The sequence below is a fragment of the Hippopotamus amphibius genome, chromosome 4 (assembly GCF_030028045.1).
Source record: "Hippopotamus amphibius kiboko isolate mHipAmp2 chromosome 4, mHipAmp2.hap2, whole genome shotgun sequence".
In the NCBI taxonomy this organism is placed as follows: Eukaryota; Metazoa; Chordata; class Mammalia; order Artiodactyla; family Hippopotamidae; genus Hippopotamus; species Hippopotamus amphibius.
Genome location: NC_080189.1, coordinates 30,294,890 through 30,309,811, shown reverse-complemented (window position 1 = coordinate 30,309,811; position 14,922 = coordinate 30,294,890). Strand labels below are relative to the sequence as shown.

Below are 14,922 nucleotides of genomic sequence, written 5' to 3'. Positions count from 1 at the left end.
TGTGAAGTTGTGTTTGTTTAGATTTGATCCATCATTTACTTTAGTCTTCAACTTTAAATAAAGAGCATAATCCCTACTAATGACAGTAGAGATGAACCACTTCAAAGGAATAAGTTAGATTCTGAAGGAGCCCCTCACCTGCATATTCCAGGATAAAGAAGATATCTGTAACTTCTTTCAGCATCTAAATAAAGTTTCAAGTGACTTGACAAGATTATAATACACTTTAAAATTAGACCATCTTAAAATATTTCTGCAATTAAAATAATTCATTTTAATTGAAATCCACAAGGAAAAGCAGAACAGAAGATATAAGATGGGGGCCCCAAAACTCTAGCCTGTGCCACCCTAAGAACTGGGGCCCCTCTCACAGGTAGACAAACCCGGAAGCTAGGGTTCTTCCTCCTAGGAGTGCAAATTCACTAGCAAATGCAGTCCTCCCAGCTCCATCACACACGTATACACAAACACACATAACCGCACATACCACCTCCCTCTCTCCAGCCCTACAGGAACTCCAGTAAGAGACTCAGATGCAAAAAAGCTTTTGATCATTTTACAGGTGAGAAAACTGAGCATCAAAATTGAAATCGATTGCCCAAGATTATAACCTGCTGACTGGAAGCCCAGTCACCCAACTCAGCCCAGTGCTCTTTCCATACCCACCCATCCATTGTGGGGTTTTCTTTATTTCAGAGAATAGAACAATTCTTTTGATGGAGAGGTCTGTGAACTGTGATATAAAGGTCCACGGGACATGAAAGAGAAATTTAGACCTTGAGGCCAGATACCTGGGATTTGGTAAAAAAAAAAAAAAAAAGCGGCGCTTTTAAATCAACTTCTGCAGCAGTATGTTGTGGTAGAAAGAACCAGACCTCTAAAATAAGATTGATTTTTGACTCTACTATTTTCTAGCTCAGTGGCCTTGAGCAAGTATCTTAATCTCTCCAAATTCATTTGTTCAATTACAAAATCAGTACCAATTTGAAGGGTTTGAATCTTTGTGTGGAGAGAGAAGAGAGAGACAGACAGACAGCAAGAGAGAAAACACAGGGGGCATGTAGGCTCTCAGTGCATGGAAGATCACACAAAACAGGCACTCAAATGTCTGCTCATTGAATGAGAATCTTAATTTTTCAGCTGGACCAACTCCTGGAAGTAAGTCTCCTTTGCTTTAGAGGTGTGAACAGAATGACCCCTGAGGCCCTAGACCACACAGAAGAGATGCAGGACCACTCAGGCCCTGAAACAGTGTCCTGGATAGGAAAATAGTTGACCCAGTGGTCTTAGACTCTAAGAATAGAATACTGTGAGTGCCCCTCTAAAGGTTTATCTGGATGCCTGGATAGTGCTTGATCCCTAGAGGAACAACAAAGGCAACATTCAAGTGCCTGTGCTCCCAAACTAGACTGAGTAATCCTGCTGCGTGTGTTCCCGGCACACCATCCTTCCCCAGTGCATTCATTGCTCTGGCTGTGATTCTCTGCCCCCTTGTCTGGCTTGCCAGCTGGGCTGTAAACTCCACTACCATGTAGCTCAGTGCTATCCCCACTTTTTAACCCACAACAGAGGCTCAGTATATCTCCCTAAGGGAAAAAAATCCAGCAACTTCCTTAAAACATCTACCACCGTTGGCTCAAAAACACGACCTAAAGTATTCATGTTTTCCACGTGCTCCCCCACCCCCCACACAGTTCCTCCCCAATACCCCTACAGAGGAAGCCTCTTCTCTAGTTTCACCATTTAGACCACTTAGATATCTGCTTGGGATGTTCCTTACCACGTTAATCCGTTCAATAAATTGTGTTCAAAACCAGGATCTCGTGTACTGGGCCCCATGGCAGGGGTTCAGCAGGGAATGCTCCATGATCCCTCCTGCAGAGGCTCACAGAATAAAGTGAGCTTGGATGAAGGCTCTGATTTTCAGAGAGGCCACTAGCCATTAGCCAAAATATTTCTGGATCAGTAACTACACCCTATCATCAACTTGACTCTCTAAAAATTACAATGTGGCTTTAGGACCTGGTACATAGTGTTCACTCAATAAATATTTGTTGGATAAAGGAATGAATGGGATAGGATGGGAATTTCAGTGAGCTTTTACTGCTCTGGGCTGATATAGGAGACATGCGGCAAATAAAATCCTTTACTTGAGGATAAAGCAAATAAAGTATATCTTTAATTTGAGTGAGTCTAGACTTTGGAGCCCACTCAGCTGGTATACCCTGAGAGTTTAATAACATTGCAGAAGCCCTCTGAAGAGCAGGTGATGACTCATAAACATTTCCTGTCACCAACTAGGTGAGACAGGGTTTTCTGATACCACAGCTAAGCATGTGACACCTGACTTCAGAGTTCTCTCCAGAGATCCTCTACCCTGGAAAACACTGGTTAACTCACGTTTCTAAACTGCCAGGCATCAGGACATTCTGCTTCCGAACTCTTTGGCTCCAAAGCGTAACTGGCTGGATTCTATACTTTCCTTTACTGATAATCTCAAATTATTTCGTTTCAGACTTGTCCCCCTAGCTGGTTTGTGCCTTTAAGGGAAAGGATTTTGTCTTCATAAATTCCCACAGTACTGGACACACAGTAGGTATTTCATAAGTAAGTTTTAAAAATTTTGTCTTTAATGTGCAGCCCTGTCCAAAGTCTCCGAGACAGACATAGTGTGCATTGGAGAGAAGGGAGAGAACACAACCCTCATTTTGCTAGAGCTCTCCAGACAGCTCTCACCCTCATTCTCTCTCTGCCCTCCATCTTCTGACAGCGCTCTCAAAGACTGCAGAAAATAAGACAAACGGGCAAAACGAAATCCCTTAACACAATTTAAATATGGTAAATTAGATGCTAGACTGGAATCTTCCTTTTAGATAAAAGTAAATGCCTGCACAGATGACGATTGATCTCAAGCTTGACAGTACTTCACTCATTCTGTGAAGTCTCCAGACATGTTGAAACCTCAAGCAGGGTGTCGAAAGGTCAACTTTTTGGTACCAACCGTGACTCAAAAAGATTATTCTCCTGTGAGGTGGAGAAGAGGAAAGAAACGGGGGCAGTGACATTTTCCAGCCGCTCCACCCAGAGGGTAATTAATCCAAACGCGACTAGGGTGGGTGGAACCCAAACATCGCCCGTTCAACCTACACCTTCACACAGGGCTGTTGACAGAAGCGCCCCTATCAGCCTTGGGGTTGAATCAATACCCCTCCCTCAGAGACCGGCTCTCAGGAGGCTGTAACAGGAGGAAAGGTCAGGAACACAGGATCTGGACTAGCTGTCGGGGAGCAGCCGGCCGAGCGCCCCCCGCGGAGCCCGCTCTCAGCCAATGGGAGCCTGAGGTCCCGGGATGATGAGACGAGGGGCCGCTGTTGGGCCAATCAGGCTCCAGGCGCGGCCAGGGGGAGGAGATGGGAGGAGAGGCTGGGGGCGATGGAGACAGAGCTACACCAACAGAAGTTTCTCACCTTGGAACGCGAGAGACGCTCCGCATCTCCCGCACATCTTCAGCTCGATGCCGGAGGGGGGCCCCAAGCTACTTTCTCAACTTCCTCACGCTGCTCCCCGCTCGCGAGGGGAAGGCTTCTGAGAGCCCCTACTACGGCTGGCCTTCTTTTTACGTCGTCCGCAGGGAGAAAGGAGGCGAGGGAAGACTTGGTGCTGGGGAACTGACCTCTGGCCTTGGTGCTGGGGAACTGAGCTCTGGGTGGGGAGGGTCGAAGAGGGGTGGCTGGGGCTGGGGGACTCCATGCGGGGGCCATGGACAGAGCAGCGCTCCTGGGACTGTCCCGCCTGTGCGCGCTGTGGGCAGCCCTGCTCGCGCTGTTCCCCTGCGGAGCCCAAGGAAACTGGATGTGAGTATGGGGTCAAGCGGGGCGCACGGGGGTTTGTGGCAAAAGGGGCGCCTAGACTCAGGGAACTTTCTGCTGAGGCGGGGGAGGGGAGGCGGGACCCCAGGGCGGGTGACCTACATTTCGGATAAGCATCTGGGATGGGGGAGGAGGAGAGCAGGGCAACGGCTTACGCTGGGGGCGGCCGTGTCTTACAGGTGGTTGGGCATCGCCTCCTTTGGGGTTCCGGAGAAGCTGGGCTGCGCCAACTTGCCGCTGAACAGCCGCCAGAAGGAGCTGTGCAAGAAGAAACCGTACCTGCTTCCGAGCATCCGGGAGGGCGCCCGGCTGGGCATTCAGGAGTGCAGGAGCCAGTTCAGATACGAGAGATGGAACTGCCTGGTGGCCGCCGCCGCCCCGCCGGGCACCAGCCCTCTCTTTGGCTACGAGCTGAGCAGCGGTGAGTCCAGGGACTCTCGCGGCTGGCGCGGGACGGAGGACCAGTCCTCCGATTCCTGTAAATAAAGAGTGCTTGCTTGCTCCTGTCTCTCCCTAAATCCCCAGAGAGGTCCTTTAGTGGAAGGAAACTGGGGGAGACGGGAGCCAGATCCGGGTGCAGGTGTGGTCCTGGAGGGGGGTGACACCCCAGGTCCCGAGCTGGGCGCGTGGAGCTGTAGCTCTTCCTCCTTCCCGCGGCGCCCGGCCGGAGTTGGAGAAAAACTGACACCCCACCCCGCCGACCCCTCGGACCCCGTAGCGCCCCCCTCCGTGGGTGACCAGCTGGAGAAACATGATGTCGGCTGCAGGGAATGCCGTTGCCGCATCTGCTTTGATTTAAGCAGCTCTGCTACGCACCGAGCCCCGGACAAGTGGCTAATTGCAGCGAAGCCCCACGTTGGTTGGCTCCTCGCAGCGCCGGGTAGACGAAATAATGGCGATTTTAAAGGGACTGTCCCGGACCACCCCACGTGAGGCTGACTCCAGAACTACTTTGGTTCTCCCCTCTATTCCTTTCCTTCCACCTTTTCCCGCCTGTGCGCGCAACCGCGGCACGGGAAGCTGCAGTAAAACAAGTTCCACTTGCACGTGCCTAGCGACTTATTAAGGATCAAGGTACAGAGATATCAGCAGATTCAAAGAATTTCAGGACCTGGGCGCGTAAAGATTCTTAGTTGTTTTTCACGTTCATTTCCGTTCCCCCTCCACCTTTGACCGGTCTCCGCCGCCAAAGCATCGCTTTTGCCCCGCTGCGCTTTGACCGGCACACCCTTCCGAAAGAGCCCTGACTCCCGGCAGAAAAGAAAAAAAAAAAAGAGAATGTGTTCTTCACAGTTGCTGAAATGTAGAGGCATCAGCTGCTGAAAAGGTTTATTGAACAACGACGTGATAACGTTTCTACTCCAATCTAAACATCTCCAAAGAGGGGGGAAAAGTCGCCTGCTGAGTCTCTTCTAGTCCATTTTATTAATGTTTTAATGGGACTTTAATTTTCAAAGATTTTAGCTCAAAACCTATTGCAGGTGTGTTATACCATATTCAATATTCAATGGTTTTCCATAACCTTTCTTTCTTTCTTTCTTTCTTTCTTTCTTTCTTTCTTTCTTTCTTTCTTTCTTTCTTGCTGATGACATTTCGGTTATCTTTAATTGCCTTTAATACTGTAAGAGGATATAACACTGCATATAGGACTATATATATAATATTTAACTTTCATATTAATATTGTTTTTCAGGATATCCTTAAATAATCAGTCTTTGATGTGAAAGAAAAACTGCAACATTTATCTCCTAATTGCTTTGCTCTTTGCTTAATTTTAATTTGCATCCTGGCATGTATTTTTTATACCACAAAAGTCATACCAAATTTTTCTGCTTGTGTTTTTTGATAACATTTTAAATTTAACGAGAAGAGTAAGCTGGACTCCTTTGGGCATTGTATTACTATTTACGGTATCCGCACAAGGGATATTAAATTCAATGTGTATTTATTGAATTCTTATTGTCTATTAAGTGCTGAGCTGGGTGCTGACATACATTTCAAATTTTAAAAATAAACAGATACTTTAAGGTATGAGGATCATTTATGACATACGGAAAATCATACTGAAAATTAATGTTGCTTTTTTAAAAGATGCGAACAATATGAAATTGTCTTTTCTGAATATATACTCACTAAAGCATCCGTTGAAAAGTTGCTTCCCTGATAAAAGGATAAGTAGGAGGCTTTGTTATGAACATAAACAGAGAACGGTATGGCTTATTCATTTAGCAACTTATGTTTTATTCTAGGCACCAAGGAAACAGCATTTATTTACGCTGTGATGGCTGCGGGCCTGGTGCATTCTGTGACCAGGTCATGCAGTGCAGGCAACATGACTGAGTGTTCCTGTGACACCACCTTGCAGAATGGCGGCTCAGCGAGTGAAGGCTGGCACTGGGGGGGCTGCTCTGATGATGTCCAGTATGGCATGTGGTTCAGCAGAAAGTTCCTAGATTTCCCCATCAGAAACACCACGGGAAAAGAAAGCAAAGTACTGTTAGCAATGAACCTACATAACAATGAAGCTGGAAGGCAGGTATGTATTAGACAATGGAATAGAAATCCAGTGCCTTTAGATAAATAACACTAGGATTACACTTCTAGATCAATCTGACCAAATGGTTTAAAAACCAAACACTTGTAGTTTAAGAATATATATGTATATATATATGTAGAATTATATATGTGTGTTTATTACATGTGTATAACAGCAAGTATCTGTATATAAGTGTATATATATATATATATATTCTTTCATGATCCTATACTGACGACATTGATTTAGTTTACGTTTCCATCTGATATGAGTTGAATTTTGTTTTAGAAAGTATTTGTGATTGTATATTTCATATACCTAAAACAGCAATTATAAAATAATAGAAGTACAAGTGCCTGTTGGGTCATTTTATTCCACCCCCTTAGATGGTTAGTTGCAGAGCCAGAATAAGATTGTAGTATCTGCCTTTCTAGCGGGACTGAATCAAATTTCATTTTCTCAATTTGAATTCTCATTATTTTTTAAAACTATTTTTTAGGTAACAGCATCTAAAGAAGTTATCAGTTCTCTCCTTACTTTCTCTAGCATATTCTTGAGTACATTAGAGAATACACAACTCAATATTTTTTCATAAAACAAAATTTATTTAAGGGAAGTAGTTATGTCATTATAAAGCAATGTAGATTCACTGTAAAAACTGATAAATACAGATAAATGTAAAGAAACTATAGATATATTAAATGTTTGGATATTTTTAAATATAGATATATTAAAGATCTAGGGAGAGGAAAATTTGAAGAATCACTATCTTAATCTCTTTTATGAATTTCTTAATACTAAATTTTCTTAAAACGAAGTAAATTAGCAACTTAATTTAACTTTTATATATTTACTTCAATGAATATTGACAGAATAAGCTTTGAGTTCTACAACATAGTTGAATCACTTGGCAATTTATAGTGACTTTCCAAAAGCAGTCAAAACCTCTCTTGGGAATATATATTTTCTATTTTGTAATAATCCTTTCAGGACAGGAATATCATCACATATCCTATATTATTATAAATATTCAATAACCTGTAAAAGTCCCAAAGTAGTCATTGCAATCTGCTGCATTTTCCTGCAATAAATTAAAACAAGTTGTGGTACTGCTCAGGAATATTTAAAGTATATGTTGCATTTGTTTTACATTTTTGGAACGTGAATAAATGGAACCCGCTTGGAAGAGTTGCAAGTTTCAGCCAGTTTTCTTTACTTAACCACTTTGGTTGAAAATACAAAAACCGAAAACTCAATAAATATACCACTGTGTAACACTTCAAATTCAAATTTGAATATTGATTCAAAATGGAAAATTAGAAAATAGGAAAGTCAGTAAATAGCTAGATGAGCTTTTCATTTTTTGCTTTGTAATTTTGTTAGTTTATCTCACTGATGTAATCCCTGCTAACACCATAATTATGCACGTGTCTTCTTGGTAAAGTTTTACATCTAAGAAAAATTAAATGAATGACTTTTTGCTTCAATTTAAATAGTATCCGATAAAGGAATTTTTATTATTTCTAACATATTAATATGAAAGAGGTTAAATGTAATTAACATTTGTTCTTTAAAACTCTAGTTAAACTAGAGAAAAACAAGTCAAATTAATACATTTAAAAAACACGAATATTTATTATCACCTTAGACCTTAAATCTTCTTTAGTCATTCTTTAAATAATTTGGTAGAGATTAAAAAAACTTTAATCAGAAAACAAAACTTGGAAATTTATCACTCATTCTTTTGAGTAAAGTTATCTCCAAACTTAAAAAAAACTCCTAAAGTATTCCAAAATGTATTTTTGGTAGTAGTATTAGGCAGCTATTTAGTTTTATTCCATCTTATGTGGTTTTTTTTTCACATTAGATAGCAATATTTGCCTCTGTAGCTATTAACTTTGATCTGATCTATTTATACTCTGGTTTTATTAAAAACATACAACCATTCGGCACCAATTTTAATCCACTGTTTGTTGGCCATAAAACAATCTCCTCACTTTACTGAGGTTTTTGCTATTATTCTAATTATGCAGAAAAAAATTCAGCCTATAAGTATATACACATTTTGTGTAAATTTCATTTTTCTCTACTGAATCTTTTTTTTTTCCACATTGGTCCAGAGGGAATCTTAAAATATTACAAAATATTACCTGGATATTTTGAGGGTACTACACTGATGTTTTTGTTGGGCTTTTCTCATGAACTATTACAATTCAAAACATTTTAATATTTTTCTTTCCATTGGTGGTCAAAAAGAAAAAAAAAAAACAAAAAACCCACTGCCACCACCACTACCACCACCGCAACAACAACAAAAATCAACCAGCTTTCCAACATATTATCTAACATGGAAGAACAAACAACTATGTTTTCAATATTGGCAATTAGGATTTTAATCTAATAGGCATATTCTTCTGAGTAAGGTTCAAAGTCTGCATTCAATTGAGTTGATTTCCCTCATCTCAAAATCCCAAACTTAAAATTTAGGAAAGCATTCAGAGAAATGTGGGTACTGGCGCTTAGTAGTGCTGTGAGCAAAATAGATGATTTTCTAACCGCTGACCTTAAATACTCTAATTCCCACTTGGTTTCTGACACTATTCCTAAAGTTATGACTCCAAGAATAATGTTGCTGAATGGTGATTGGGTACCAGAATGATGTGATGTCTTCCAGGGGCAGAACTTCTGGGAATAATGTGACTTGGAATATTTATGGGTATTTCTTTTGCTGTGCTTAAAATATTTCCATTCTTCCCATGTCCACCTCATAAACTTTTAAGTTTCCCTACCCCATAATTTGTTTTATGATGAGTGACTCAAAAAAGTGGCATGGGCTCCACCCCAAAATTTCATTGACCTGTTTCAAGAATATTTATAAGTACTTGAACAACACACAAGTGTTTTGCTTTTCAGCAGGTTCAAATATATTTTTGGACTGAAAGGGACAAAATGGGTGAGAGGAAATAGGAATTCTACATGTAACCATCCAATTTATGTTACCATTTTTGTAAAAACTTAAACAGATCATCTGATAGTTGACAAAATGAAATGTCACAATATGTTCCATAATAGTTTTGTTTTTTTTTTTTATGGGGGGGTGTCATTTCTGTAAAGTTTGGATAAAACAATATGCTGGAAAACAATCACGTCCAGCTGTGTTACTCTGAGTCAAAACTGTGGGACCAATCATTCCTTCAGCCACTTCTTAAGCAGTTTCTGTTTTTACATTAAGTATTAATGATACATCTTTCCTACTACACTTCCTCAGAAATTTATCAAACCAAAACTTAGCACTGGGAGCCCAGTAGATTAAATGCTATGCTCCTAATTGCTCTCCCCTAGTTTAAAAATATTCCACCAAAATGTGCACATCTGTTTGCAATAGTTAACAAAACCTTCCTCTGTTAATATCGTTATAAACCTTAATAACTCAACTAAGTAGAGAAAGGAATTTTCTCATAACCACACACAACTCATTCGCTTGCCATTCTCTTACTTTTCCTGTTAGAAAATCACTGTGCTATCACTGCAGCTCAGAATGGCTATTTGACATCAGTTAAGAATTCTAGCTGAAAAGCTCCAGAATATATATTTTTGGAGTGTTCATGCAATTTTCTTAAATATACTTATATTTTCCACTTTCGTTTTTCTCTGTTCTACCAAAATTATCCTGCTGCATATAGATACTTTATATCATATATTACCAACATTCCTTACAGAAGAAAAGTGTCTTAACTGGGCTATTTGTTTTTCTGTCAAATTGTAATAATAAGCAAGTACATATTCAGTAACTACCTACTATATGCAAGGCATTTTCTCCTATAAAACTAAATCAAGTAAAATAATTTATGAAAATGTGCTCTGAGCAGCACTAAGCTCTGTACAGTTAAATTCTCTGTGTGTGTGTGTGTGTGTGTGTGTGTGTCTGTGTGTTATCTGCCCTTGAACCCTGCATTTCATCAAATTCTCCTAGTGGTGATTGCATTGCTTTATTTTATCCCCGTTTGTCTAAATTTCTTCCTTGGAGTCTTACAAGGGTATAATCATTTAAATTGAATTTCAAGTTATTTGTCTTTCTATCCTAGAATATAAACATGAATAGTAGTCACGTATATAATAAAAATACTATTTCTTTTCTTATACTTACTGTTAAGGGCAAAAAAGGTAATGGAATTGAAAGATAATAGAATTGAAAGATAATAGAATAAAATGCCTTAAATATATCTCTAGAAAGTTTAGTTAACTCCAGGTATTTAAAAGTTTCTAGTTTTCTGTGGCAGGAAAATCTCCCCAAAATCCTGATACAAATTCAGCAGGTGGTATCCCTGGATTCAAAATCAGTCTTCTCTTTTATCCTTCACACCTGTGCAGCAGAGTGTCACTCTTGTGGACTAACACCATTGTGGCCTGAGGAGTTGGAGGAAAACCTGCCAGATCAGGGTCTCCCAATATCACTGACTTCCTGGCAGTGACTCTTTTGTTGAAGAAAGTGGTCTTTATTACTTCCTCTTGATTTAGATTACCGATAGAGGATGAGTTAAAACTGGGAGCTAGACTAACTATTCAATGAGTATTTGACGAGCATCTATTCCGTCTCCCACGCTTTGCAAATTGGCAACACCATATGTGATGTCTGAACCGGTTAAGAAAAGAAAAAGTCAGCTCCTTAGTCAAGAATCTGAGTGAGAGGCAGCTCTGCATCGCTGAGTGATGACTGTAACAAACATTTATCAGATTTAAATGCATAAAATTACACTCTTAGATTTTCGGCTTTCCTTGGACAATTTGATTTTTTGTTACCTGGTGTTGATCGAGCTGTCTTTTCCTCATATCCTTCGGGCACTTAAAATCTGAACAAAAAGAGGCAGATCGCATTAATTTGGACATTTATTTGCCTGGAGACATTTTAAAGACTTGACAGCTTTGTGAATATCAAATGCCATACATTTAACCAAATAAGCTGTGCTCCACACTTTATAAATTGTTTTCGTATCATTGAAAGTTAGATTTTACCGGAGATAATAAGAAATAGACATATCTACTCTCTTCTTAGTCTTATGAATTCAAAACAAGCATATGTGTTGTATTCCATAAAAGACAGTCTTTAAATGTTGTTCGGTTTATTATTTTAAACACAAATAAAAAGTATTGAATATTATACAAATCAGTGCCATATGCTCTCATTCAAGGCTGCAAATATAATAAATTGTTTGAAATACTCTGTCTCATTAGATAATTCAGAAACTTCAGTTAATTTGTTAGGAAATGTAACATTGCACAAGCATGTCCATGTCAAGTGTGGTACAAAATAGCAAAGTATAAACCCCTGTCATTTTATAGTTTTGATAAGAACTGTAAGTGGAATTTAAGCTGTGGGGTTTTTCCTTTCTTTGGTGAGATTACACACACAATTTCCAAGTTGTTGAATGGCTAGATCCGTTTTTTATTTTACCCAGCATGTTGACAGAATGTCAACTCTCCAGTTAGTCCTGATGATTTACTAATCTGCTCTGCCATCCTCTGGGGACTGAAGGAAGTTATGCTGACTAGCCCAGTATGTAAGAAATTAGAACTATAAACTTTTATTTTAGAAATCTCTGCATTGTTTTTGCATGGTTAGCCCCATTTGAGGTTTTATCTCAACTCTTACTCTACCTTCTTCTTCAGGGAAAGGGGGTATTTATTTTTACCTTAATGTGTGTCAAGCAGTGGGCTCCTTCCCATGTATATAATCTCATTTAATTCCTCTGTCTGAATAAAATAGCTCACCACTTAGAATTGAAAAATCTTACAAATATTATCTCTTTTCCATGTTAGGATGGTGCTACTGGTCCACTAAGAATAGGACATATGTTTTGAGTTTATTTTCCAGGAGAGGGAAGAATTATTGGCTGGGAGCAACCACACTCTCCAGCCCCGTCTTTTTTGGACCAACTTAAGTTGATTAGTCAGGGTTTTTCATGTGATCTGCGATAGGGGATAGCTTGTCCCCCCTAAACCCCTACGAATGTAATTGACTTTTGCACTGATCCAACCTGAAAACTCTCAATTCGGTAGATCTCATCCTTGGATGCTCTTGGAATTATCTAAGCAGCTTTGTAGAAATTGCCTGGACCCCACCCTGACAAATTAAATATGAATCTCAGGGGTTATTTGTAAAGTTCCACAGGTGTTTCTCTGTGCATACAAGTCACCTGAGGATCTTATTAAAATGCAGATTTTGATTCCTCAGATTTGGTGGGGGGCCTGAGAGTCTGCATTTCTCACAAGTGAGCTGGTGTTGTTGGTCTGAGTAGCAAGGTGCTAAAATGAATGGTATCAGGAACTTGGAAGCATGAATGAACATCCTCTCACACCCACAATTAAACGAGAGATTAGAAATAAAAGTAGCTTCCCTTTGTTATCTCAGCTAACCTCTGATAACATTGTTAGCCTGGTCTGCAGCTTTAAATTAGACTCAGAAAGGTTTGCTCTGTAGGGTCAAGAGAAGGACAAAACATTTGAATTCTAAGCAATCTAAAAGATACTTTACTTCCAAAACCATCCTCACTTTTAAAAATTATTTTTTTATTTTTAATATTTAATTGAAGTATTTAAAAAATTATTTTATTTTATTTTAATTGAAGTATATAAGTTTCTATACAGGAGGAAACAGACCTAGAAAGCTAAGTGACTAGGCCTGTGGTGCATCTGTTGTTGAGTAAAACACTTCATGAATGATGTTTCGTTTGATTCCTGTTGGTTTCAGGCTGTTGCCAATTTGATGTCATTAGACTGTCGGTGTCATGGAGTTTCCGGCTCCTGTGCTGTGAAAACATGTTGGAAAACCATGTCTTCTTTTGAAAAGATTGGCCATCGGTTGAAGGATAAATACGAAAACAGTGTCCAAATCTCAGACAAAATAAAGAGGAAAATGCACAGGAGAGAAAAAGATCAGAGGAATATACCGATCCGCAAGGACGATCTGCTCTACGTTAATAAGTCTCCCAACTACTGTGTACAGGATAAGAAACTTGGGATCCCAGGGACCCAAGGCAGAGAGTGCAACCGCACGTCAGAGGGCGCAGATGGCTGTAACCTCCTATGCTGTGGCCGAGGCTACAACACCCACGTGGTCAGGCACGTGGAGAGATGTGAGTGCAAGTTCATCTGGTGCTGCTATGTCCGCTGCAGGAGGTGTGAAAGCATGACTGATGTCCACACTTGCAAGTAACCACTCCACTCAGCCTTGGGCAAGAGTCCTCAGTGACAGCCTACGATGCGAGTCCCGCACAGAGGGTGCCTCCCAATGTGCAGGGTTGGGGAAGTTGACTCCTGCCTCCTCAAGTTCCCAGATCCTCGAGTCTCTCTCAGAGGTCCCCTTACCTGATCGATGTCCAATCACCCACAAAGCAGGTGGATTTCTTGGAACTCTAAAACTGAAAAAGTTCAGAATCATAGTTTGGTGATTTAGGGAATATATATTGATATACAAGGAATATAATGTGTCTCGTAAGCAAGAAAGAACAGAAAGGAGCCTTCGTGGACAGATACCTGGTCCATACTCAGGATAAGATCCTTGACTACAGACTTCAGTTATGGAACTCAGTAGTGGTGGGTGAATATTAGTCATTTTTAAAAGACACCTATTATAGCAGCAAGGAGCAGTAAGCATGAATCTCATTTATTCTCTCAGTATTTTTTATGAAGAAATCATACTATTTGTGCATAGAAACAGAAGATGTTGACAAGTTAACAGAAGTGGTGGGTGCCTGCTTACACTTTCATTCATTTCAGAAGAAAGAATCTTCATAAGTGATACAACATCCCTAAAACATGTTTGTTAGAGATATGTAGTGACAAAAAAAAAAAAAAAAAAAGGGCAAAATGTAAAAAGTAAAATGTATGATTTAGATTTTAAGAGACTTTTAACCAGGAGAATTTATCTAGAAAAGTATCAGTAAGATATATAGCAACCTTTATCTTTGGCTTCACACTTTCATTATAGACCAGTTTCCACTATTAGAAACTTGGCTCTGAAATACTGGAGGAGGAAGGGATCCTGAAAGCGTGTGGGAAAATTAGAGGTAAAAATATAAAGGGCTTTCATACATTGTAAGGAAAAGCACCTTTAAATGTGTAAAGACAGTATTTTGTACAGTATTTTGCTAAATTTTTTTATATTTTGTAAATACTGTATTTAAGGTATATGATATAGATTGAAACTTAAGATATTTTTTGCCAAAGTCCAAGAGCTAAGGCAATAAAATTATCTCAGAAATAATATTAGCTTCTGTTTCCTTTCATACTATTAACTCTGACATTTTTTTATACATTGAATAAGCTCATTGAGCAGTTAGTTACATGGATGTGTATTTCCTGCCAAAATGGCAGTTTAATATGTTATAAATTAAAATATGCTGCAATATATTGATAATTGTGCTATTTCAGCAGTCAGATTAGTTGAATTCTGTTTTAAATTAAAGTTTAACTTGTAAGGTTATTATAATAAATTATACAGTAAAAGTCTTAACTGGA

At 39.7% G+C, this 14,922-nt stretch overlaps 1 protein-coding gene across 1 annotated transcript; it reads left to right on the top strand.

The window, feature by feature from the left end:
- Positions 1 to 3,425: 3,425 nt before the first annotated feature.
- On the top strand, positions 3,426 to 14,922 carry WNT16 (Wnt family member 16). Its single transcript, XM_057733412.1, has 4 exons — positions 3,426 to 3,854; positions 4,049 to 4,290; positions 6,119 to 6,405; positions 13,154 to 14,922. Exons 1-4 carry the CDS (start codon positions 3,760 to 3,762, stop codon positions 13,616 to 13,618), a joined length of 1,089 nt encoding a protein of 362 aa, XP_057589395.1. The 5' UTR covers positions 3,426 to 3,759; the 3' UTR covers positions 13,619 to 14,922.